Raw genomic sequence first — 20,670 nt, 5'->3', positions numbered from 1 at the left:
TGAGTCTTTCAACTTAGTTCTTTTTCAAAATTGTTTTGACTATTTGGGATCTTGTGAGATTTCATATGAATTTTATAATGGGTTTTTACGTCTTTGCCAAAAAGGACATAGGGATTTCGATGGAGATTGCATTGAATCTGTAGGTTACTTTGGGTAGTATTACCATCTTGACAATGTTAACTTTTGCAGTCCATGAACACAGGATGTCTCCCCATTTATTTAAGCCTTCTTTAATTTCAGCAACGTTTTTAAGTTTTTGGTGCATAAGCCTTACACCTCCTTGGTTAAATTTGTTCCTAGGTATTTCTTTTTGACTTTTTTTTCGGTTTTTGTTGTTGTTGTTGTTGTTGTTGTTTTTTTTGAGATGAAGTCTCGCTCTGTTGCCCAGGCTGGAGTACAGTGGCTCGATCTCGGCTCACTGCAAGCTCCGCCTCCGGGGTTCATGCCTTTCTCCTCCCTTAGCCTCCCGAGTAGCTGGGACTACAGGCGCCCACCACCACACCCGGCTAATTTTTTTGTATTTTTTTTTAGTAAAGACGGGGTTTCACTGTGTTAGCCAGGATGGTCTCGATTTCCTGACCTCATGATCTGCCCACCTCCGCCTCCCAAAGTGCTGGGATTACAGGCGTGAGCCACCGCGCCTGGCCTTTGACATTATTTTAAATGTAATTGTTCCCTTAATTTTCTTTTCATATTGTTTATTGCTAGTATATAGAAGTAGAACTTTTATTTCTGATCTTGTCACCTGCAATTTTGTTGAATTTGTCTATTACCTCTAATATATTCTTTTGTAGCTTCTTTAGGGTTTTCTATGATAAGATCATGTCATCTGCGAATAGAGATAGTTTTACTTCTTCTTTTCCAATTTATATGCCTTTTATTTATCATTCTTGCCTAATTACTCAGACTAGAGCTTCCAGTAAAGTGTTGAATAGCAGTGGTAAAAGTGGGCACCTTGTCTTTTCCTGGTCATAGGGGGAAGCTTTTAGTCTTTCACCGCTGAATATAATATTAGCTGTGGGATTTTCATTAATGTCCTTTGTCATATTGAGGAAGGTCCTCTCTAGTCCTTGTTGGCCAGGTGTTTTCAATCATGAAAGGGTGTTGTGTTTGTCAAATGCTTTTGGTATGACAACTGAAATGATCATGTGGGTTTTTTTTCTTCATTTTATTTTATTTTTTAATAGAGACAAGGTCTTGCTCTGTTGCCCAGGCTGGAATGCAGTGCCACAATCTTAGCTCACTGTATTGTTGAACTGTCAGACTCAAGGGATCCTCCTGCCTCAGCCTCCTGAGTAGCTAGGACTACAGTCATGTGTCACCACACCTGGCTAATTTTCTTTTAATTTTCTGTAGAGATGGGGTCTTGCTGGGTTGCCCAGACTGGTTTCAAACTCCTGGTCTCAAGCCACCCTCCCTTGGCCTTCCAAAGTGCTGGGGTTACAGGTGTGAGCCACTATGGCCCTATTTTGATTCTTTATTTCTTTTAAAATAGATTTTGGCAGTCTGTGTTTTCTAGGAATGTCTCTATTTCATCTAAGTTATCTAATTTGTCACTGTAGGCTGGGTGTGGTGGCTCACCCCTGTAATCCCAACACTTTGGGAGGCCGAGGTAGGTGGATCACTTGAGGCCAGGAGTTCGAGATCAGCCTGGTCAACATGGCAAAACCTTATCTCTACAAAAAATACAAAAAAAAAAAAAACAAAAAAAAAACTAGCCAGGCATGGTGGTGGCACTCCTGTAGTACCAGCTACATCAGAGGCTGAGGCAGAGAATCACTTGAACCCAGGAGGCACAGGTTGCAGTGAGCTGAGATCGCACCACTACACTCCAGCCTGGGTGACAGAGCGAGACTCTGTCTCAAAAAAAAAAAAAAAAAAAAAAAAAATTGTTACTGTGCAATTATGCATTGTATTTCCTTTTTACTTCTATATGGTTGGTAGTTAATGCCCCTACTTTTCATTTTTTATTTTAGTTGTTTGTGCCTTCTGGGGTTTTCTTTCCCCTCTTAGTTCAGTAAAAGGTTTGTCAATTTTGTTGATCTTTATAAAGAACCAATTTTTAGTTTTGTTAGTTTGCATTATTGATTTTCTATTCTCAATTTTATTTCTATGCACTCCAATCTGTATTCTTTCTTTCCTTTTGCTAGCTCTTGGTTTAATTTGCTTTTCTTTTTATAGTTCCTTATAGTGTCAGATTGGGTTATTGGTTTGAGATCTTTGGTTTTTAGACATTTATGGGTAAAATTTCTACCTGAGCACTGCTTTCATTGAATCCCATACGTTTTGGTATGTTGTTTTCATTTTCATTTGTCTCAAAGTATTTAGTCTTCCCATTTTCATTTGTTTCAAAGTATTTAGTCTTCCTGTGATTATTTCTTTCACTCACTGGTGATTTAAGAGTGCTTTGTTTAATTTCCATATATTTGTGAAACTTTCAGTTTTCTTCCTATTATTGACTTCTTGGTTCATTCCCTTGTGTTTAAAGAAGATACTTTGTATGATTTCAGTGTTTTAAAACTTTTTTAAGATTTGTATTTTGGCCCAACGTATAATCTGTCTCGGAAAATGTTCTATATACACTTGAGAAAAATATGTATTCTACTGTTGTTGAGTGTTCTGTACGCGCCTGTTGTATCTAGTTGGTTTATGAAGTTGTGAATATCTTCTATTTTCTTATTCATCTTCTATTTATATGTTCTATCCATTGTTGAAAGTGGGTTATTGAAGACACCAACTTCTGTTAAGCCATTCTTGCATTGCTGTAAAGGAATACCTGAGACTGGTAATTTATAAAGAAGAGTTTTAATTGGCTAGTGGTTCTGCAGGCTGTACAAGCATGGTGCTGGCATCTGCTCAGCTTCTGGAGAGGCCTCAGGGAGCTTTTACTCATTGCAGAAGTCAAAGTGAGAACAGGCCCATCACATGGTAAGAGCAGGAGCAAAAGAGAGGGTGAGGGGGAAGATGCCACACACGTTTTTAAACAACCAGATCTGGCAATAACTCATTCAATGTCTTTAGGGCAACACCAAGGGGGTGATGCTAAACCATTCATGAGAAATCCTCTTCTGTGATCCAGTCACATCCCACCAGCACGCCCTCCAACATTGGGGATTACTTTTCAACATGACATTTGTGGGGACAAGCTATAAAACTATTTTTTAGAATGGTTTCTCCCTGCATTCATGTCTATTTTTGCTTCTTACATTTTGGGGCTGTGTTTGATGCATACATTTTTATAATCATTATATTTTCTTAATGGATTGAGCCTTTTATCAATATAATTAATATGCAGTGTACTTTTTTGCCTCTTCTGACAGTTTTTGATTTAAAGTCTATTTTGTCTCATGTTAATATAGCCGCTTCAGCTTCCTTTTGCATGGAATGTCTTTTTCCCTCTGTTACTTTTAACCTGTGGATGCGGGTCAAGTAACCTTTTAACCCTATGTCTGTGGATCTAAGGTGAGTCTCTATAGACAGATATAATTGAATCATTTTTTATTGCATTCTACCCATCTCAGCCTTTTGATTGGTGAGTTTAATCGATTTAAATGTAAAGTGAATACTGATAAGAAAATACTTCTGTCATCTTCCTATTTGTTTTCTATGTCATATATTTCCTTTTTATTCCTCAGCTAATACATTATTGCTTTCTTTTGTGTTTAGTTTTTTCCCCAGTATGCTATTTTAATTCTTCTTCTTTTCCTTTTCTGTATATATTTTAGTCATTTTCTTATTAGTTAACATGGAATTACACTTAACATTCTAAATTGATAACAATCTAGGTTGAATTGATACCAGTTTACTTTGAGTAGCTTAAGAACCTGCTTCTATTTACATTTATCTAAATAGCTACCTTTGCTGATACTCTTTTTCTTCTTCATGTGGCTTTGAGTTAAAACAGTTTGATTATGGCATGTGATTATGATGTGTCTTCATGTGGAGCTTTTGGAGTTTTTCATAGTTGGCATTCAGCTTCTTGGATGGGTAGATTTATATCTTTTACCAGATTTGGAAAGGTTTGGCCATTATTTCTTCAAATAGTCTTTCTGCCCCTTTCTCTCCTTCTGGAACTCCCATAATGTGTATGTTGGTCTGGTTGATGCCACAGTTTCCTTAGTCTCTGTTCACTTTTTCATTCTTTTTCTTACTGTTCCTCACACTTGATAATTTCATTTGTCCTATCTTCAAGTTCACTGATTTTTTTTTCCTCTGCCTATTCAGATCTGCTGTTGAAGCTTTCTAGTGAAATTTTAACTTCAGCTATTGTACTTTTCGGTGCTAGAATTTCTATTTGGTTCTATTTTCGATCTCTTTCATGATATTTTTTCTTTGTTAAGACATCATCTTTCTGGTACTTCATCCATAGTGTTCGTTTGCTTTTTGAACACATTTAAGAGAGTTTAAGATTTTGTTGAGTAAATCTAATGTCTTGGTTTCCTCAGAGGTGGTTTCTATTATTTTCTTTTTTTTTTTTTTTTTTTTTGAGACGGAGTCTCGCTCTGTTGCCCAGGCTGGAGTGCAGTGGCACGATCTCGGCTCACTGCAAGCTCCGCCTCCTGGGTTCACACCATTCTCCTGCCTCAGCCTCCCAAGTAGCTGGGACGACAGGCGCCCACCACCACACCTGGCTAATTTTTTGTATTTTTTAGTAGAGACGGGATTTCACCATGTTAGCCAGGATGGTCTCAATCTCCTGACCTTGTGATCCACCTGCCTTGGCCTCCCAAAGTGCTGGGATTACAGGCATGAACCACTGCACCTGGAGGTTTCTAACATTTTCTATATTCCCTGTGAATGGCCTATACTTTCTTGCTTCTTTACATGCTTTGTAATTTTTTGTTGTAAATTGGACATTGTTTTAAAGCAGCTGTATCCTTCTAAGAGGGACATTTTGGATATTACAGTGTTGTAACTCTGGAAATCAGATTCTTCCTCTTTCCCCCAGGGCTTGCTGTTGTTGCTTGTTGTGGGCTGCAGTCATTCATCTAGTGACTTTTCCAAGCTAATTTTGCAAAATCTGTATTCCTTGTCGTGTATATTCACTGAAATCTCCATTTCATTATCTCAGCCAGTGACAGAGATTTCCTTAAATGCCAAATTTTTATAGCCTCTTTCTTCATTAAACACTCCCTGCTTGTTATTAGTTTTTTATTAGATTCCAGAGTTCTCAGAAAGTTGCTCTGGTAGTTTTTGCCAACTCAATGGTTGTTTCAGTGGAGGTATGATTTCTTTGAGTTCCCTGCTCTGCCATTTTTGACAACATTTGCTGGACTCTTTTTTATGGAACATGTTTCTAAATTAACAGTTATTTAATGAAAACAAATTTTTAAACAAATATATACTGATGTTTATTCCATAAAGTTATCTTTATTCTTATTAGTTCTGAAGTGATTATATGGCATTATATAAAGCCTAAGCATCTTAATTTAGAAGCAGAAATAATTACATATATAACTCTTCCAATATTTTCCCCACTTGTATCTCAGAATTTAAACAGGTGAGAATCTGTCATTTTAGAACTACTGTGAAATAGTGTCATTTATAAAAAGAGTAGGTCCATCAGAAACAGCAAGAGAAAATGCAGCACACTTATTCTGTTCTCTCTTTCTGATATAATTTTAAAGCAGGTTTTCTGAGCTTTAGCAGTTGACAGATAATTCTTTTTGTGGGGATTATCCTAAACTTAAGGATGTTTAGTGACATCCCATGACTGTACTCATTAGGTGCTAGTAACACCTTTTTTCCCATTAATGACAACCAGAATATGTACCCAGACATTGCTGAACACCCTCCAGCAGGCAAAAGTGTCTCTGATTGAGATCACTCTTTTAACATAAAATTTATGCCAAGACCGTAATTAACTTATGTATTTCCCAAGGGCGGCAACCGTTTAGTGTCTTCCCCTCATTTTACAAATACTAGAAAGCTAACCATGTCTAATCAGACAGTTCTGTTGGCCATTAAGGAAAGTGGAATGGTGGAAAAGCCTTAATATCACTCTTGTGTTACTATTAGTTAGTACTACAGCTTCATTCGGCTAAATGTGTTGTTTCGTTCCCTAAATATTAATTTACTGTGTCTCAGATGGCACAAGAATAGGTATTTCTTGCCTGAAATACCCAGATGATTGAAAAGAAAATTGATTCGTTTTCCCTAAAAGAACACGAGGTTAGTGTACCTAAAATAATTTTTTAGTATTTTGATGATCATAATTCAGGGATGTTTTATTATACTACAGTATCTTTAAGCTAAAAAATAAATTTTCTTAAAATTTTATTTTCTTAGAATTTATTTTTAGATGTACCCCTTGTAACATTCAAGCCCCAAAAATAGATGTTAGTAGTATTAGTTTTATATGGATTTTTCTCCTATATTATGAATATTTAAACGTTGTCACATATGGTTTTATATTATTAAGTATATGAAAGACTTGGTCCACATCAAATTTATAATTCTTGAAGATGTCATGTCCATTTTTTATATTACTGCCCTTTTTTATTAACAGTGATATCATAAATACCTCACTGCATTAGTTTTAATCACTTGATTCTAGAGGTAGCTAGTCTGAAAATACAATTCCAAAACCGTTGCTCCTGTGGCTTAATCTTATGGAGATATTGGGGTGGGAGAAAGGAGTATTGATCATCTGGATTCTGAGTGAGTAAAAATATTTCAGTACCAAATTATTATGTCCAGGAAGCTAAGAAGTGACCTTAATTTCTGGCTTACTGTAAAGCAGATTAACCAAAAAATACTATTTAAAGCTAAACATTTTTTCGAGTACAGTTTGTTATGCTTTAGTTTCTAAAAAGTCTTTTCTGTAGTCCTGAATGCTTTTGTGTATTTTATACCTTGGTACATTCTAAAACAAACCTTAATAATACTTGATTTGTAATAGTCAAGTTAAACCCAAGGTATAGATAATTATAGGTGACTTTGAAGATAATTGTTTCATAGAATTACATAATGATCAATTATCAGTTGATTTTTAGTCCTGGTAAAGCTTAGTATAATAGGATTCAAGCCAGGTGGAATTTGTGGTTTGCAAACTTTTATAAGAGAGAAACCATCAGTAGTTGGTATGGAATCTGCTTCACTTTACTTGTATTTTAAGTTTGAAATGAACAACTAATTTTGTTTTGTCTTTAGCTGTAGCACCAGTTGTACCCGATTTAAGTAGTGACATTGATACTAGTAATTTTGATGACTTGGAAGAAGATAAAGGAGAGGAAGAAACATTCCCTATTCCTAAAGCTTTTGTTGGCAATCAACTACCTTTTGTAGGATTTACATATTATAGCAATCGTAGGTAAGTATGCTAAACAGTGATTGTAGGAGTAAGTGCTGATTTTGTTCTTAGAAATATCTAAAAATCATTTTTAAAGTAGATTTAATGGTATATAAAGATACACCTTATTATGCAATTTTTCATTGATGCATGATATTTCCAGTATTTCATATTTAATTTCTCTTGGACTCATCCATGTTTAGGACATTGTTTTTCAAAATTTTTTTTGCTAAATGATATACTATATATCCTCAAGTTACAACAATTAATAGGTCAAAAAATGCTATAAATACTGATATTTTGATCTGTAGACTTATGGTTTATAATACATTTTGAAACAACATGTAGACTTTTTTTGTTTTGTTTTGTTTTTTCCAAGACGGAGTCTTGCTCTGTCACCCAGGCTGGAGTGCAGTGGCACAATCTTGGCTCACTGCAACCTCCACCTCCTGGGTTCAAGCAATTCTCCTGCCTCAGCCTCCCGAGTAGCTGGGATTACAGGTGCCCACCACCACACCCAGATAATTTTTTTATTTTTAGTAGAGATGTGGTTTCACCATGTTGGCCAGGCTGGTCTTGAACTCCTGACCTCATGATCTGCCCGCCTCAGCCTCCCAAAGTGCTGGGATTACAGGCGTGACCCACCGTGCCTGGCCAGCATGTAGACTTTTCTAGCATTATCATCACCATATTGATGCTATATCAATTTTTAGCTCTTCAAAAATTAAGTGATTCCTCCCCAAACCCATTTAATTTACCATGTGTTATAACATGTAGTATTACCTCCACTGTGACCTTGGACAAATAACTTTGGCCTTTTATGCCTCCATTTCCTCAAAAATAGGGATGATGATAATAACAATAATACTGCTTGCCTACTTACCTCATAGGATTGTTATAAGGTTTAAGTAAATTAAAACACAGTACAGCACTTAGAAGAGTGCTTTGCATGGTGTAAGCACTCAGTGTTAACTATTATTACCATTAATATGAGTTCATGTTAGCTTTAATGTACTTGAGATTTAAGTTAAACATTTAACATTATTTTAGTGTGCTGAGCATTCATTCATTCCACGGATATCTTTGATAACTTATTATTTGTCAGGTATATACTAAGCACCAAATTGCATGGAAAAGGATGAATAAGATACAGTGCCTTCTCTTGAGATGCTCACATCTTGGTGAGAAATGGATAAATTGTGCAATGTAGGTTGGTAAGAACTACATAGTAGAAATCTCGGCCAGGCACGGTGGCTCACGCCTGTAATCGCAGCTGTTTGGGAAGCCAAGGTGGGCGGGTCACTTGAGGTCAAGAGTTCGTGACTAGCCTGGCCAACATGGTGAAACCCCATCTCTACTAAAAATACAACAATTAGCCAGGCGTGGTGGCATATGCCTGTAATCCCAGCTACTTGGGAGACTGAGGCAGGAGAATCGCTTGAACCTGGGGGGCGGAGGTTATAGTGAGCCAAGATCATGCCACTGCACTTGAGCCTGGGCAATGGAGCGAGACTCTGTCTCAAAAAAAAAAAGGAAAGAAAAAGAAAAAGAAATCTAAACAAAGTGTTATACCAGTATAATGCATTGAAGTATATGATAACACTTACTGGGTGGGTTAAATCTACTTTTAATTACCTCAAAAATATGTACTTCTAATCAAATTATACTCCTTTGGAATGGTATCAGATAACTGATTTGCTTGGAGTAAATTATTACATTTGAGGTCATTATAACTAATCTTATTTTAAAGTGAAGGGTCTTGTCATTTTAGTGTAAGAGCCATTCAAGTTAATCTTAGAAAACAAAAAGACAATTTAGTCCGGCTTTTTGAAACTTCTTCAGTAATCCACTGTAAGATAGTACTTAATACTTTTTGTTGCAACATCAATGAGATAGCTGGCACTTATCTTTTTTTCCTCCCTAATACTCCGTGAGTATAATACTATAACTATTTTCAATTTACATACATATACAGAAGAGCTTCAGGGTGGTTTTTGCTGAAGCATTTTTTTTTTTTTTTTTTTTTTTTTTTTTTTTTTTTTTTTGAGACAGAGTTTTGCTCTTGTTGCCCAGGCTGGAGTGCAGTGACACAATCTCAGCTCACTGCAACCTCCGCTTCCTGGGTTCAAGCGTTTCTTCTTCCTCAGCCTCCCAAGTAGCTGGAATCACAGGCATGCGCCACCATGCCCGGCTAATTTTGTATTTTTAGTAGAGACAGGGTTTCTCCATGTTGGTCAGGCTGGTCTCGAACTCCCAACCTCGGGTGATCTGCCCACCTGGGCCTCCCAAAGTGCTGGGATTACAGGTGTCACCCACTGTGCCCAGCCTGCTGAAGTGTTAACTTTTTGTATTTTTATCAATTATTCTTTGACTTGGCTTCTGAAACACTCGAGTTGTTGATATAAACAACCCCCAATGTTTTTGTATTGTCTGTAGTAGAGTCCAGCAGTTAATAACTTTATTTAGGTTTCTCTGTATAATGGTAACCTTGAGTTAAATAAACATTTATTATACTATTTGTCCTACATTATCATGCACTTGATTATGTTCTCTAGTTTTTCTTTGTATTCATGTTTTATGGCCCAAACTAATTTTTAAGTTTCTTAAAAGTAGAAATTATACTGTATTCTTAACTGTCACAGCCTATTGACAAATAAATGTAGTATTTTTTAAGTAATCACTTACTACATGAACAGGCAGAGGTACGGTTGCTCTTCATAAAGAAAGAACCAACAAAATATATATATATATTTGAAACAGAGTCTTGCTCTGTCGCTGAGGCTGGAGTGCGGTGGTGTGATCTTGGCTCACTGCAATCTCCGCCTCCTGGGTTCAAATGATTCTTGTGCCTCAGCCTCTGAGTAGCTGGGATTACAGGTGCATACCACCACGCCTGGCTAATCTTTGTATTTTTATTAGAGATGGGGTTTTGCCATGTTGGCCAGGCTGTTGGCCAGGCTGGTCTCAAACCCCTGGCCTCAAGTGATCCACCCACCTTGGCCTCCCAAAGTAATCCCAATGGATTACAGGTGTGAGCCACTGCACCTGGCCCTGGCAAAATATTGATTAGCTTTATTGTAATATGTAAGCATAATTTTGAATATACAGATATGAAATAGAAAACCTCTGAAATTCTTATCCCTGAAATCCAGATATACTTTTAATACCAAGGGCAGAAATCATTGTTGCTTAATTATAGCTGAATTAAACATGATTTTTAAAATAGCCTTAAGCTATATTCCTAATATAGTAACTCTCGTTTCGTAAAAAGTTACCTAAATGACCAGATTTTATGTAAAAGCACCGATATAATATGCAAACGTACCTTGATAGAAAAAAGACAGAAGGTGGAAGAATTAATGGGTGTATACAAGGGATATCCTTACATTTCCTTCGCTACATTCAAGCTTATATTACTAATTTTGCAGAAGACTAAAATGTCAGTCTCAGTCACATAACATGTTAAGTTTAGAAAATATCTTAGAGATGAAACAGTCTCATCTAATTTAGATTCCACTGGCATTGCTATATGCCTTATTTATATTACATAAGCAGAATCTCACATTGAATTTCTGAGATGCTTAATAGTCAATGGAATTAAATTGCACTACACCTAGAATTTGTCATTTGTTATAGGGGACTTTTCCTCTATAAAGTTGCTACACAGCCCCTGTTATTGTCTTAAAGATATTGGAGTCTCCATTTGATCTGAATAATTTTTCAAGGAAAACCTAGGAAGTGGCATATTTCTAGCTGTTTCTTTTATAGTACCATTATACTGTGTATGTTTATTGATACTTTATGGATACTTGATTATCTTCTATTATTCACTGATTTTTAAAATTTACTTAAACTGTTCTTTTGGAACATTATTAATATCTGGTGTGTTAACACATGCCTCCAGTAGCTATGAAGTATACTGTAACCATTTAATCTCCTTTTGCAATAGCTCTACTGGTTAATCAGGGTGCTGACTGTAGTGGTGGTGATGGTAGAAGTAGTGATTATGGTAGTTGTAGCACGGTGGCGGTAGTAGCAACACTGGCGGCACTAGTACCTTACCTTTATATAATATTTGGTAGCTTAGAAAATTGTTTACATATGTGATCTATTTAGATTGTTTGAGAATCTTGTGAGACATCTAAAAAGGACCTCTAAATTAGTTCACTAATAGCTTTATTTATATACAATTCTAACTTTACCCTGAATTTAAAGAACTCACTCTGCAAGGCTGGGAGTCCCGAAAGATTAGCAGCATCACCTAAACTTTGGTTCTGTTATTTCACCCACTTAGGCAAAAACTTTTTTGACCCGAAGAGGCAATATTATGCTTTGCTGAAGGATAGTTGGGTGCAGGAAAGATGGTTATGCATATGTCTGCAGAAGTCAGCAGTTTCTTACCTCCAATTCTTATATACAAAAAGCTCTGAAAACTGAATGTTTTTAAGTTATTTGTTTGGTGGAAAAACCTGTCATAACCTGCTCTCATGACCAGAAAGCCTAATCTGAACTAACTTGAGACTATGGTTTTTATTTATCTTACTTGGTATGAATATTCTTATGTTTTGCTGCAGGAATATTAAGTCGTATGTTTATAGGCTGCTACTATTTTTAGACCTAACTGTTTCATTTAATATATGTATCATTTCTGAATTATGTTCATAAAAATTATGAACCTGTACTTAATTTTTAAAAACAAAGTTACTATAACACTGAACATAAAATAGGCATGTAGTATTTATTATTGGTTGTTATGGGATATTACAGAGTTTTTTGTTTTGTTTTCTTTTTAAACTTTTCTTTCCCTCAGATACTTATCTTCAGCAAATCCTAATGATAACAGAACTAGCTCCAATGCAGATAAAAGCTTGGTAGGTATTTTCTTAATATTAAGAAAATTGTTTTTAAAACTGTTCTGTGGATATTTGTGTGTATGATAGTAAATTTATATATTGTTTGTGAAGCTGTGGTTAGCTGAACTTAGATTTTTATGGCCCTTCTTTCTCCCGTCTCCTTTTCAGTCTGATTTTTTGCTCAAATATCAAATGGAATAATATATTTGGAGGCAGTTAGTAAACTAAATTGTTACACAGATTGACGGTGGTCATCTTTTTTAATCTTTGGAATCAGGAACTATGATATATCAATGTATCATTATGGGTCTTGACAGGCAAACAGATTACATGTTCAAAATATTTAAACAGAGTTTTGTGTGTATGGTAAATATACATTACATGAAATTTACTGTTTTAATCATTTTTAAGTTTGCAGTTCAGTGGCATTAAGCACCTTCACGTAGTTGTGCAGCCATCACTGCTATCCATCTCTAGAACCTTTTCATCATCCCAAACTAAAAATCTATACCAATTAAACAGTAACTCCTCGTTTCACCCTCCCCCCAGCTCCTGGTAACCACTATTCTACTTTCTGTCTCAATGAATTTGCCTATTCTAGGTACCTCATATGAATGGAATCATACAATATTTATTCATATGTGACTGGCTTATTTCATGTAGCATAATGTCTTCAAGGTTCATCCATGTTGTAGTATGTATTAAAATTTCCTTCATGTTTAAGGCTGAGTAATATTCCATTGCATACATATATATACACACACACATATATACACACACGCACCATATTTTTGCATTTATTAAATGAAGAGTTTAATGAAGAGATGATTAACATGCTGTGAACATCAGTAGAGGGAAACAATAAAGGGTACTAAAGCACCCCTGTATGAACAAGAGTGGGAAGCCATTGCCCTGTACTGAAGGAGCAAAGAGAGGAAACCTTATCGTAGCTCAGAGAAAGCCTGACGTCATAGAAGAGGAATATAAAACGTAGAACATTGCGAGAACCACAGTAAAGCACAAAGGGTGTAGGGAGAATGAATATTTCTTTTTTTTACCTTCAGATTTCTGCTGGTGTCTCCTGTGGGTTGAAACCAACCTTAAAATCATAGGGCTACAGAGTAATACAGGCAATGCACTCTGTAGATTTTAAGGCAAAGAAGAGCAGAGGATGAATTTTCAAGGTTAGAGGGGAATGGGGGAAATGGAGAATAACCAGTATAGTCAGCATCATCTTAATTTGTCCACTGAGAAGTAAATTACTCTAGAAAATACATTTTAGTTGAGTTCTTTCTGTTGTTTATATAGCTCATGTTCTGAGACAGAGGTAAAACGAAATCTTACTTGCTTACATTTCAGAAGGTCCTTTTGGGTTAACAGGAATTTTCTGAAAAATATCCAGAGTAATCTGTCCATTCCTAGAGCATTCTTTGAACTTTTTGTCTACTATAGCCTACATTTTTTGGGGGTGGGGGGGCACAGAGACATTGCAAGCCTACATATTTTTAACAGAGGAGAGGAAGAGGTAGCAGCCATTTTTAAAAAGCTGATAATGATTCTTTTCTTTCTCCTTGATACATTGACTGTTAAATATAAGAGAACATGTGGTGAAAAGGGAAAATGAGAAAAAGGTGAAGGAACTATATGAGTACCCATTTGCTGTTAAGTTCATCTTTCTCTTAAATTTTAATCCCAGTAAAGCTGCTTGGCAAGTTATGTATTGCTAACAAGGGCTCAAAAATCTTTGACCTACGTAATAATAAGGAGTTGCTGTAAGTCAGCTCTCACTGTGTTACTTGACTGTAGAGTTAGAAGTGCCTTCGGCCTTCAAAAATATTCAAAGGATTCATGTTTTCTTTGGGCTGATTTTGTTCAGTGGTGATTACCATAAGTTTATCAGTGGTTGCTACCTTTATCTTTTGCTCTAATAATATCGGGGGGATATGCTAATTATTTTAACCTAGAACTAAGTACAAAATCAACTAATTTAATTTTCCTTGAAAACCTTTTAGTAGAGATGCTATTGAACAACTTTGCAATTGCCAAATACAATGGATGATTTTCAGCCCATATCTTATTTTTCTTTGCTGTATTTGACACTGACTACTTTCTACTTCTTTGGAACTTCAAACATTTCTAACTCTTCTATGTTCCCATTGTTTCCTTCTTTTTTACCTCCCATATTTTTGAATTTTATTTATTTTTCAATCCTCTTTTCAGGATCTTCCTCCTCTGCTCACTTTCAATTATTAAACATTTCCCAAAGTTCTGATCTTGGCTCTCTGCTCTTTCTCTGTAGGTAATCTCATTCATGTCCAGCTTGCTTGTCTGAGCTCCAGTCCTGAATCTTTCTCTCTCTTTTGTATACTTCTCAGGTGTATCAAACTAGGCCAGAGCTAAACTCACTGTTTTCCTGTCCCCATTCCCTCCCTAGCAGTGTGTTGGCTGTCTTTCATAATGGTATTATATCTATTCTAACTTTCAGTCGGTTTGGTCATACATTGTGCTTTCCAATTGATACCTTTATCCATTACTTCCTCTTCATTCCTGTAGCCTCTGCCTTTTATCAGATCCATATTCTCTTGTCTGAACTGTTTTGATAGCTTTTTAACTGGTTGCTCTTCTTAGAACTTCACTGCCCTCTAAGCTGTTCATTCACCTTATTATTGTAGTGATGTTTCTGAGGTGCCAGTATTATGTCATTTCTCATTTAAAATGCTTATGGGTTAAAGTCCCCAACTCCAATTTGTGCATACAAGGATCATTACCTTCTTAGGCTTAATGTGAGTTGTCTTTCCTATTACATTCTGTGCTCTGCTATAGTACTTGATTTCTTTCCATTTCCCAAATGTATCGTATTTTCTTCTGCCTTTCTACTTTTGGGCTCATTGTTCATTCTAGCTAAAATGCCTTCCTTGTGCCACCTTCTTTGCTTTATCAGATTATCAGTTCTTCTTATCTTTTAGGCCTCAACTCAAGAATTATATATTCTTGGCAGAGTTAGAAGTGACCTTTTCTGTCCTTTGGAACAGTCTGTAGATAATTTTTTTATTATTTACCACAGTCTATTGTAATATTTTGTGCATATGTCTTTGGGACATTGTATGTTCTTTTTTCTCTTCCAATTTAACTTTGCCTCACTATGTAACTATTTACTTCATGAGAACAGGAACCAAATCTTTTTAATTTTTGTATTTCTAATGGCCTAACGTTTCGTAGATGTTAAGAAAGTGCTTGTTAAGTTAATAATAAAAAAATTGAGATAGAGGTAAGGTTAAACTAAATTATTTTCCAAAAAGGTTTAAAATATTAACATAGACTTGATATTTTAAATGTCTAAATATTCTTAGTAGAATGAGTTTTTGTTTTTGTTTTAAATTAAAGCAGGAAAGTTTGCAAAAAACAATCTATAAGCTGGAAGAACAGTTGCATAATGAAATGCAGTTAAAAGATGAAATGGAGCAGAAGTGCAGGTGAGAATATACTTTAAGTTTTTCATATTAAAAGTTTTATATACCAAATACTTATTTGAAAGCTTATACCCTGTAAACATCTGAAAGTAGATAGAAAATGAGAATGTAAAGATTACTACTGATAATACATTCATGATGTGTCTCGGCTAGAATTGAGAAGTTGTATTTATGTTGGCTTAGTTATAGATGTATTTTCCTCAGAATATTTAAAGTACATTTGTTCCTGGCAGTCTGTATTCTTTTTTTTTTTTTTTTTAATTCATGAAAATAATATATTGTGTGCTTTGTAATATGTTCCAACTGTGTTTTCATTACAATCATCAGCAAAGCAGTATTCTTTTTTTTTTTTTTTTTTTTTTTTTTTAAGATGGAGTCTCGCTCTGTCTTCCAGGCTGGAGTGCAGTGGTATGATCTTGGCTCACTGCAAGCTCCGCCTCCTGGGTTCACGCCGTTCTCCTGCCTCAGCCTCCCGAGTAGCTGGGACTACAGGCACCCGCCACCATGCCTGGCTAATTTTTTTTTTTGTATTTTTAGTAGAGACGGGGTTTCACCATGTTAGCCAGGGTGGTCTTGATCTCCTGACCTTGTGATCTGCCCACCTCGGCCTCCAAAAGTGCTGGGATTACAGGCGTGAGCCACCGCGCCCGGCCAACAGTCTGTATTCTTAAAAAACTGTAATGCTGGTTCATTTAGTTGCCTGACTTACTGCTTTTTTCTCCTTACATAATTAGCTAACTAAAAGGGCAAATTAGGATGGGCATGGTGGATCACTTGAGGGCAGGAGTTCAAGACCAGCCAGGCCAATGTGGCGAAACCGCATCTCTACTGAAAATACAAAAAATTAGCTGGGCACGGTGGTGTGCACCTGTAGTCCCTGCTGCTTGGGAGGCTGAGGCAGGAGAATTGCTTGAACCTGGGAGGGAGAGGTTGCAGTGAGCCGAGATCACACCATTGCACTCCAGCCTGGGTGACAGAGCAAGACTCTGTCTCAAAAAGAAAAATAAATGAAGGAGAAATTAGTTTACATTAAATCAGGTGCTTTTTGAAATGTAAAATGTTGAAGATTAAAATATACTAAATTTTTGATGTGGCCATTCTAATTTCCACTGTGATTCACTAGAGCAGTAACTCAAGAGTATTTTTTTCTGTGGGTCTAATTCAGCATGTTATTGTCATTAGACTGACAGAAAAAATATCTTTGAGTTATGCTCAAGATTAATTTAAATTACCTAGCGTAATACTGAATTACTTATCAATTATAAGCAATAATTTTTTATAATTATTTATGTTTTTAGTGAATAGTATTGAATAAATGAAATGCAAAGGTAACACGAAAAGTATTCAACAAATAGAATTGGGAACACTGGTAATTTTGTGACAGAGCAGGTGGGGGGTTTGGTACAAAACAGGTAAAATTCTCACTTTTAACCATTCCTGATAGTTTCTATGGTTAAGTGTATAATACAAATTTCTTTTAAAAAGGTATTTGAATGTAAGCAAATAATTAACTGACCCCAGGATTTGGAAAGAATTTCTAAATACAAAATATGTAAATAAGGGGAAGAACTGGGTAGATAAACAGTATATAAATGTTGAGAAGTCTCTACATCCGAATTTTTTTTTTTTTTTGAGATGAAGTCTCACTCTTGTCCCCCAGGCTGGAGTGTGATGGCGTGATCTCGGCTCACTGCAACCTCTGCCTCCCGGGTTCAAGTGGTTCTCCTGCCTCAGTCCCCTGAGTAGCTGGGATTACAGGCACCTGCCACCACGCCCGGCTAGTTTTGGTATTTTTAGTAGAGACAGGATCTCACCATGTTGGCCAGGCTGGTCTCGAACTCCTGACCTCAGGTGATCCACCCACCTCGGCCTCCCAAAGTGTTGGGATTACAGGCGTGAGCCACCGTGCCTGGCCCCCAAAAAATTTTAAACAATATTAAAAACAAGTGACAAACTGGTAGTAGTGGTGAGTAGGGATCAGTTTGAGGAAGTAATAAGAATGGCTGAATTGGCTAATAATCATATGAAAGTGTATCACCTCAAGGAAATAAAATTGAGATGAAACTTTTAAAAATTATGTATTGAATTGGTAAATAGTTTTTAAAATAAAAACCTAGTGCTAGGGATTGTGGAGTGATATTTACTTGCATTTCTTTATTTTATTTATTTTATTTTTTTTATTTTTATTTTTTTTGAGATAGAGTCTCACTCTGTCACCCGGGCTGGAGTGCAGTGCTGTGATCTCAGCTCACTGCAAGCTCCACCTCCCGGGTTCATGGTATTCTCCTGCCTCAGCCTCCTGAGTAGCTGGAACTACAGGCGCCCACCACCACGCCCGGCTAATTTTTTGAATTCTTTAGTAGAGACGGGGTTTCACCGTGTTAACCAGGATGGTCTCGATCTCCTGGCCTTTTGATCCGCCCACCTCGGCCTCCCAAAGTGCTGGGATTACAGGTGTGAGCCACCACGCCCAGCCACTTGCATTTCTTTAAATCAGATTCTCTGCATTCAAATCATTTTAGTTACATTCGTTTATTCAATAAAAATTTCAGTTAAAGTGTCATATAATGTGCTTGTCAACAATATAGTACTGAATAAATCAAGACATGGCCCCTCTCCACAAGGAGCTTGTAATTTAGCAAGAAAAACAAATAAGTAATTATCAAGAAGTGTGGTAGGCCGGGCGCGGTGGCTCACGCCTGTAATCCCAGCACTTTGGGAGGCCGAGGTGGGCGGATCAAAAGGCCAGGAGATCAAGACCATCCTGGCTAACAAGGTGAAACCCCGTCTCTACTAAAAATACAAAAAATTAGCTGGGCGTGGTGGCAGGCGCCTGTAGTCCCAGCTACTCAGGAGGCTGAGGCAGGAGAATGGCGTGAACCTGGGAAACGGAGCTTGCAGTGAGCTGAGATCGTGCCACTGCACTCCAGCCTGGGCAACAGAGTGAGACTCCGTCTCAAAAAAAAAAGTAAAAGAAGTGTGGTATGTGTTAATTGGGGAGAGAATAAAATTATACAGGAATATCAGGAATACATCAGGAGATGCCTGTACTGTTTTGTCAGAGATCAGAGAAAGCTAAAATCAGAAGAGTCAATAGAAATTATTAGGAGAAGAGTGGAAGGAAGTGTTAGGGTCCAGGAGGTGAGTATCTGTGAAGGCCGTGAGGTAAGACACCTTGACTGGCCAGTAAGATGCGAGGGAAGGAAAAGCCTGAGATGAGAATGGGGAGGATGGCAAGGTCTAGATTGGGGAGAATTCTTTTTTTTCTCTTTTTTTTTTTTGTGGGGGGGGGGACTAAGAAATTTGGAATTTATTTTAAGTGTAATGGAAAAACATCAAAAGTCATTAAACTAGTAAGTAAAAAATATATATATTAAATTTGCTGTTTCAAAAGAAGTTCCTGCTTAATTAGCAGAACTTGGCACGTTATTCAACTAAATGGGAGTGAGGGAGGATGAGTCAAGGATGATTCCTAGGTGTTGTCATTTACTTAGGGACTCTAGAAGAGAAGCAAATTGGTATTGGGGTGGGAGTGTGGAACAGAGGCAGTAAGTTCCATTTTGGAGATGCCGAGTGAGGTATTTAATGAGGCATTCATGTGAAAATGTTGTATATATAGGTTTTGAAGCTCAGAATTACATTTTGAACCAAAGAAAGCAAATGGTAATGAAGATAATACACTTTGAGTGTTGCCAAATGGTGCCTTAACTGATTTGATATATGCTACCTTTCTCTTCATTTACTTTATCCTGTATTAAACGATAAATGGCAAATTTTTGAGTAGTGGCAAGTATTGCATGACGGAGTTTAGGGATCCTTAACCTGAAATCTATAGACCTCCCCCAAAGAGTCCATGGATGAAATTTGAAGTCCTTAAATTTGGATGAGAAAAGGTGAATGTTTTCTCTAACTTATAACTTAATTTTAGCACTTGTTTCAATTCTGAGCATAGGCAGCAATTCAGTTATTAGCAGCAGTTGTTAATTTTTATTACCAACAGAAATTATAGATGTTTTCTTATTACAGTTGTTACAGCTATCTCTAAATATCATTTATGCTCATCAATACTTTGAAATTACTGCCACTAGATCTTGTGATTTAATATATTAATAAGGAAGCATATATACTACTGAATTACACATATTTTTAAAAAGTTTATTACTGTGTTTCAATATAATTGGCTTCTTTTTTTTTTTTGAGATGGAGTCTCACTCTATCACCCAGGCTGGAGTGCAGTAGCATGACCTCGGCTCACTGCAACCTCCACCTCCCAGGTTCAAGTGATTCTCCTGCCTTGGCCTCCCAAATAGCTGGGATTACAGGCGCCCGCCACCATGCCTCGCTAATTTTTTTTTTTTAATTTTTAGTAGAGACAGGGTTTCACCATATTGGCCAAGCTGGTCTCGAACTCCTGACTTCAGATGATCCAGCCGCCTCAGCCTCCCAAAGTGCTGGGATTACAGGCATGAGCCACTGCACCCAGCCTAATTGTTTTCTTTTAATCATATATAATTTTTGTGCTTCAAAAAATATTTTGAAAAAAGGCCATAGGCTTCACTTGACTGCCAAAGAGATCCATGGCACCAAAAAAGGATACAAAACTCTAGTTAAGTGGAAAAGTAAGGAATGTTAGTGTTTAACCCTGGGCAATAGGAAATATGTATATTTCTAATCTGTATTGCTTTTGTTTTTACAGAACCTCAAACATAAAACTAGACAAGATAATGAAAGAATTGGATGAAGAGGTACTTTTTGTTTTCTAATCAGAAGTTTCCTTTTTAAGATTTTTCCCTCTTTCAAATTGTTTCGTTTCCTGAGAAAATTGTATTTGAACTCTGTAGTTTGAAACACAAAACAGAGCCAGAGAATTGTGATGAAAGCCTCACCTTGGAACTGCAGTTTCAAGTGGTACAGATTAGATTATAGTTTAGTTTCCTTTGTACAATTGTATTCTACAGCCGTATTAATTTTAGTACGTAAATTTCAGTTCAGTGGTTCTCGATGGTTGAAATGTGGGAAAGGAGCCAGAGAAGCAAGTGATCAGAAATTGAATCTC

General features: G+C 36.6%; 1 protein-coding gene across 2 annotated transcripts in view; it reads left to right on the top strand.

Moving 5' to 3' along the window:
• ROCK1 (Rho associated coiled-coil containing protein kinase 1) overlaps positions 1-20,670 on the top strand; it is a 166,351-nt gene that overhangs the window by 78,940 nt on the left and 66,741 nt on the right. Inside the window, exons 10-13 of one of the 2 annotated variants that reach the window (XM_054460337.2) lie at positions 7,153-7,312; positions 12,102-12,162; positions 15,532-15,617; positions 20,311-20,359. In XM_054460337.2, the coding sequence (XP_054316312.1) occupies positions 7,153-7,312; positions 12,102-12,162; positions 15,532-15,617; positions 20,311-20,359 (356 nt within the window). Of the gene's footprint in view, positions 1-7,152; positions 7,313-12,101; positions 12,163-15,528; positions 15,618-20,310; positions 20,360-20,670 lie in introns of both variants that reach the window. The other variant, XM_054460335.2, reaches the window with a different exon arrangement.

Source organism: Pongo pygmaeus, chromosome 17 (genome assembly GCF_028885625.2).
Source record: "Pongo pygmaeus isolate AG05252 chromosome 17, NHGRI_mPonPyg2-v2.0_pri, whole genome shotgun sequence".
In the NCBI taxonomy this organism is placed as follows: domain Eukaryota; kingdom Metazoa; phylum Chordata; class Mammalia; order Primates; family Hominidae; genus Pongo; species Pongo pygmaeus.
Note: the sequence above shows the minus strand (reverse complement) of the source record. Positions and strands in the feature narration are given on the sequence as shown.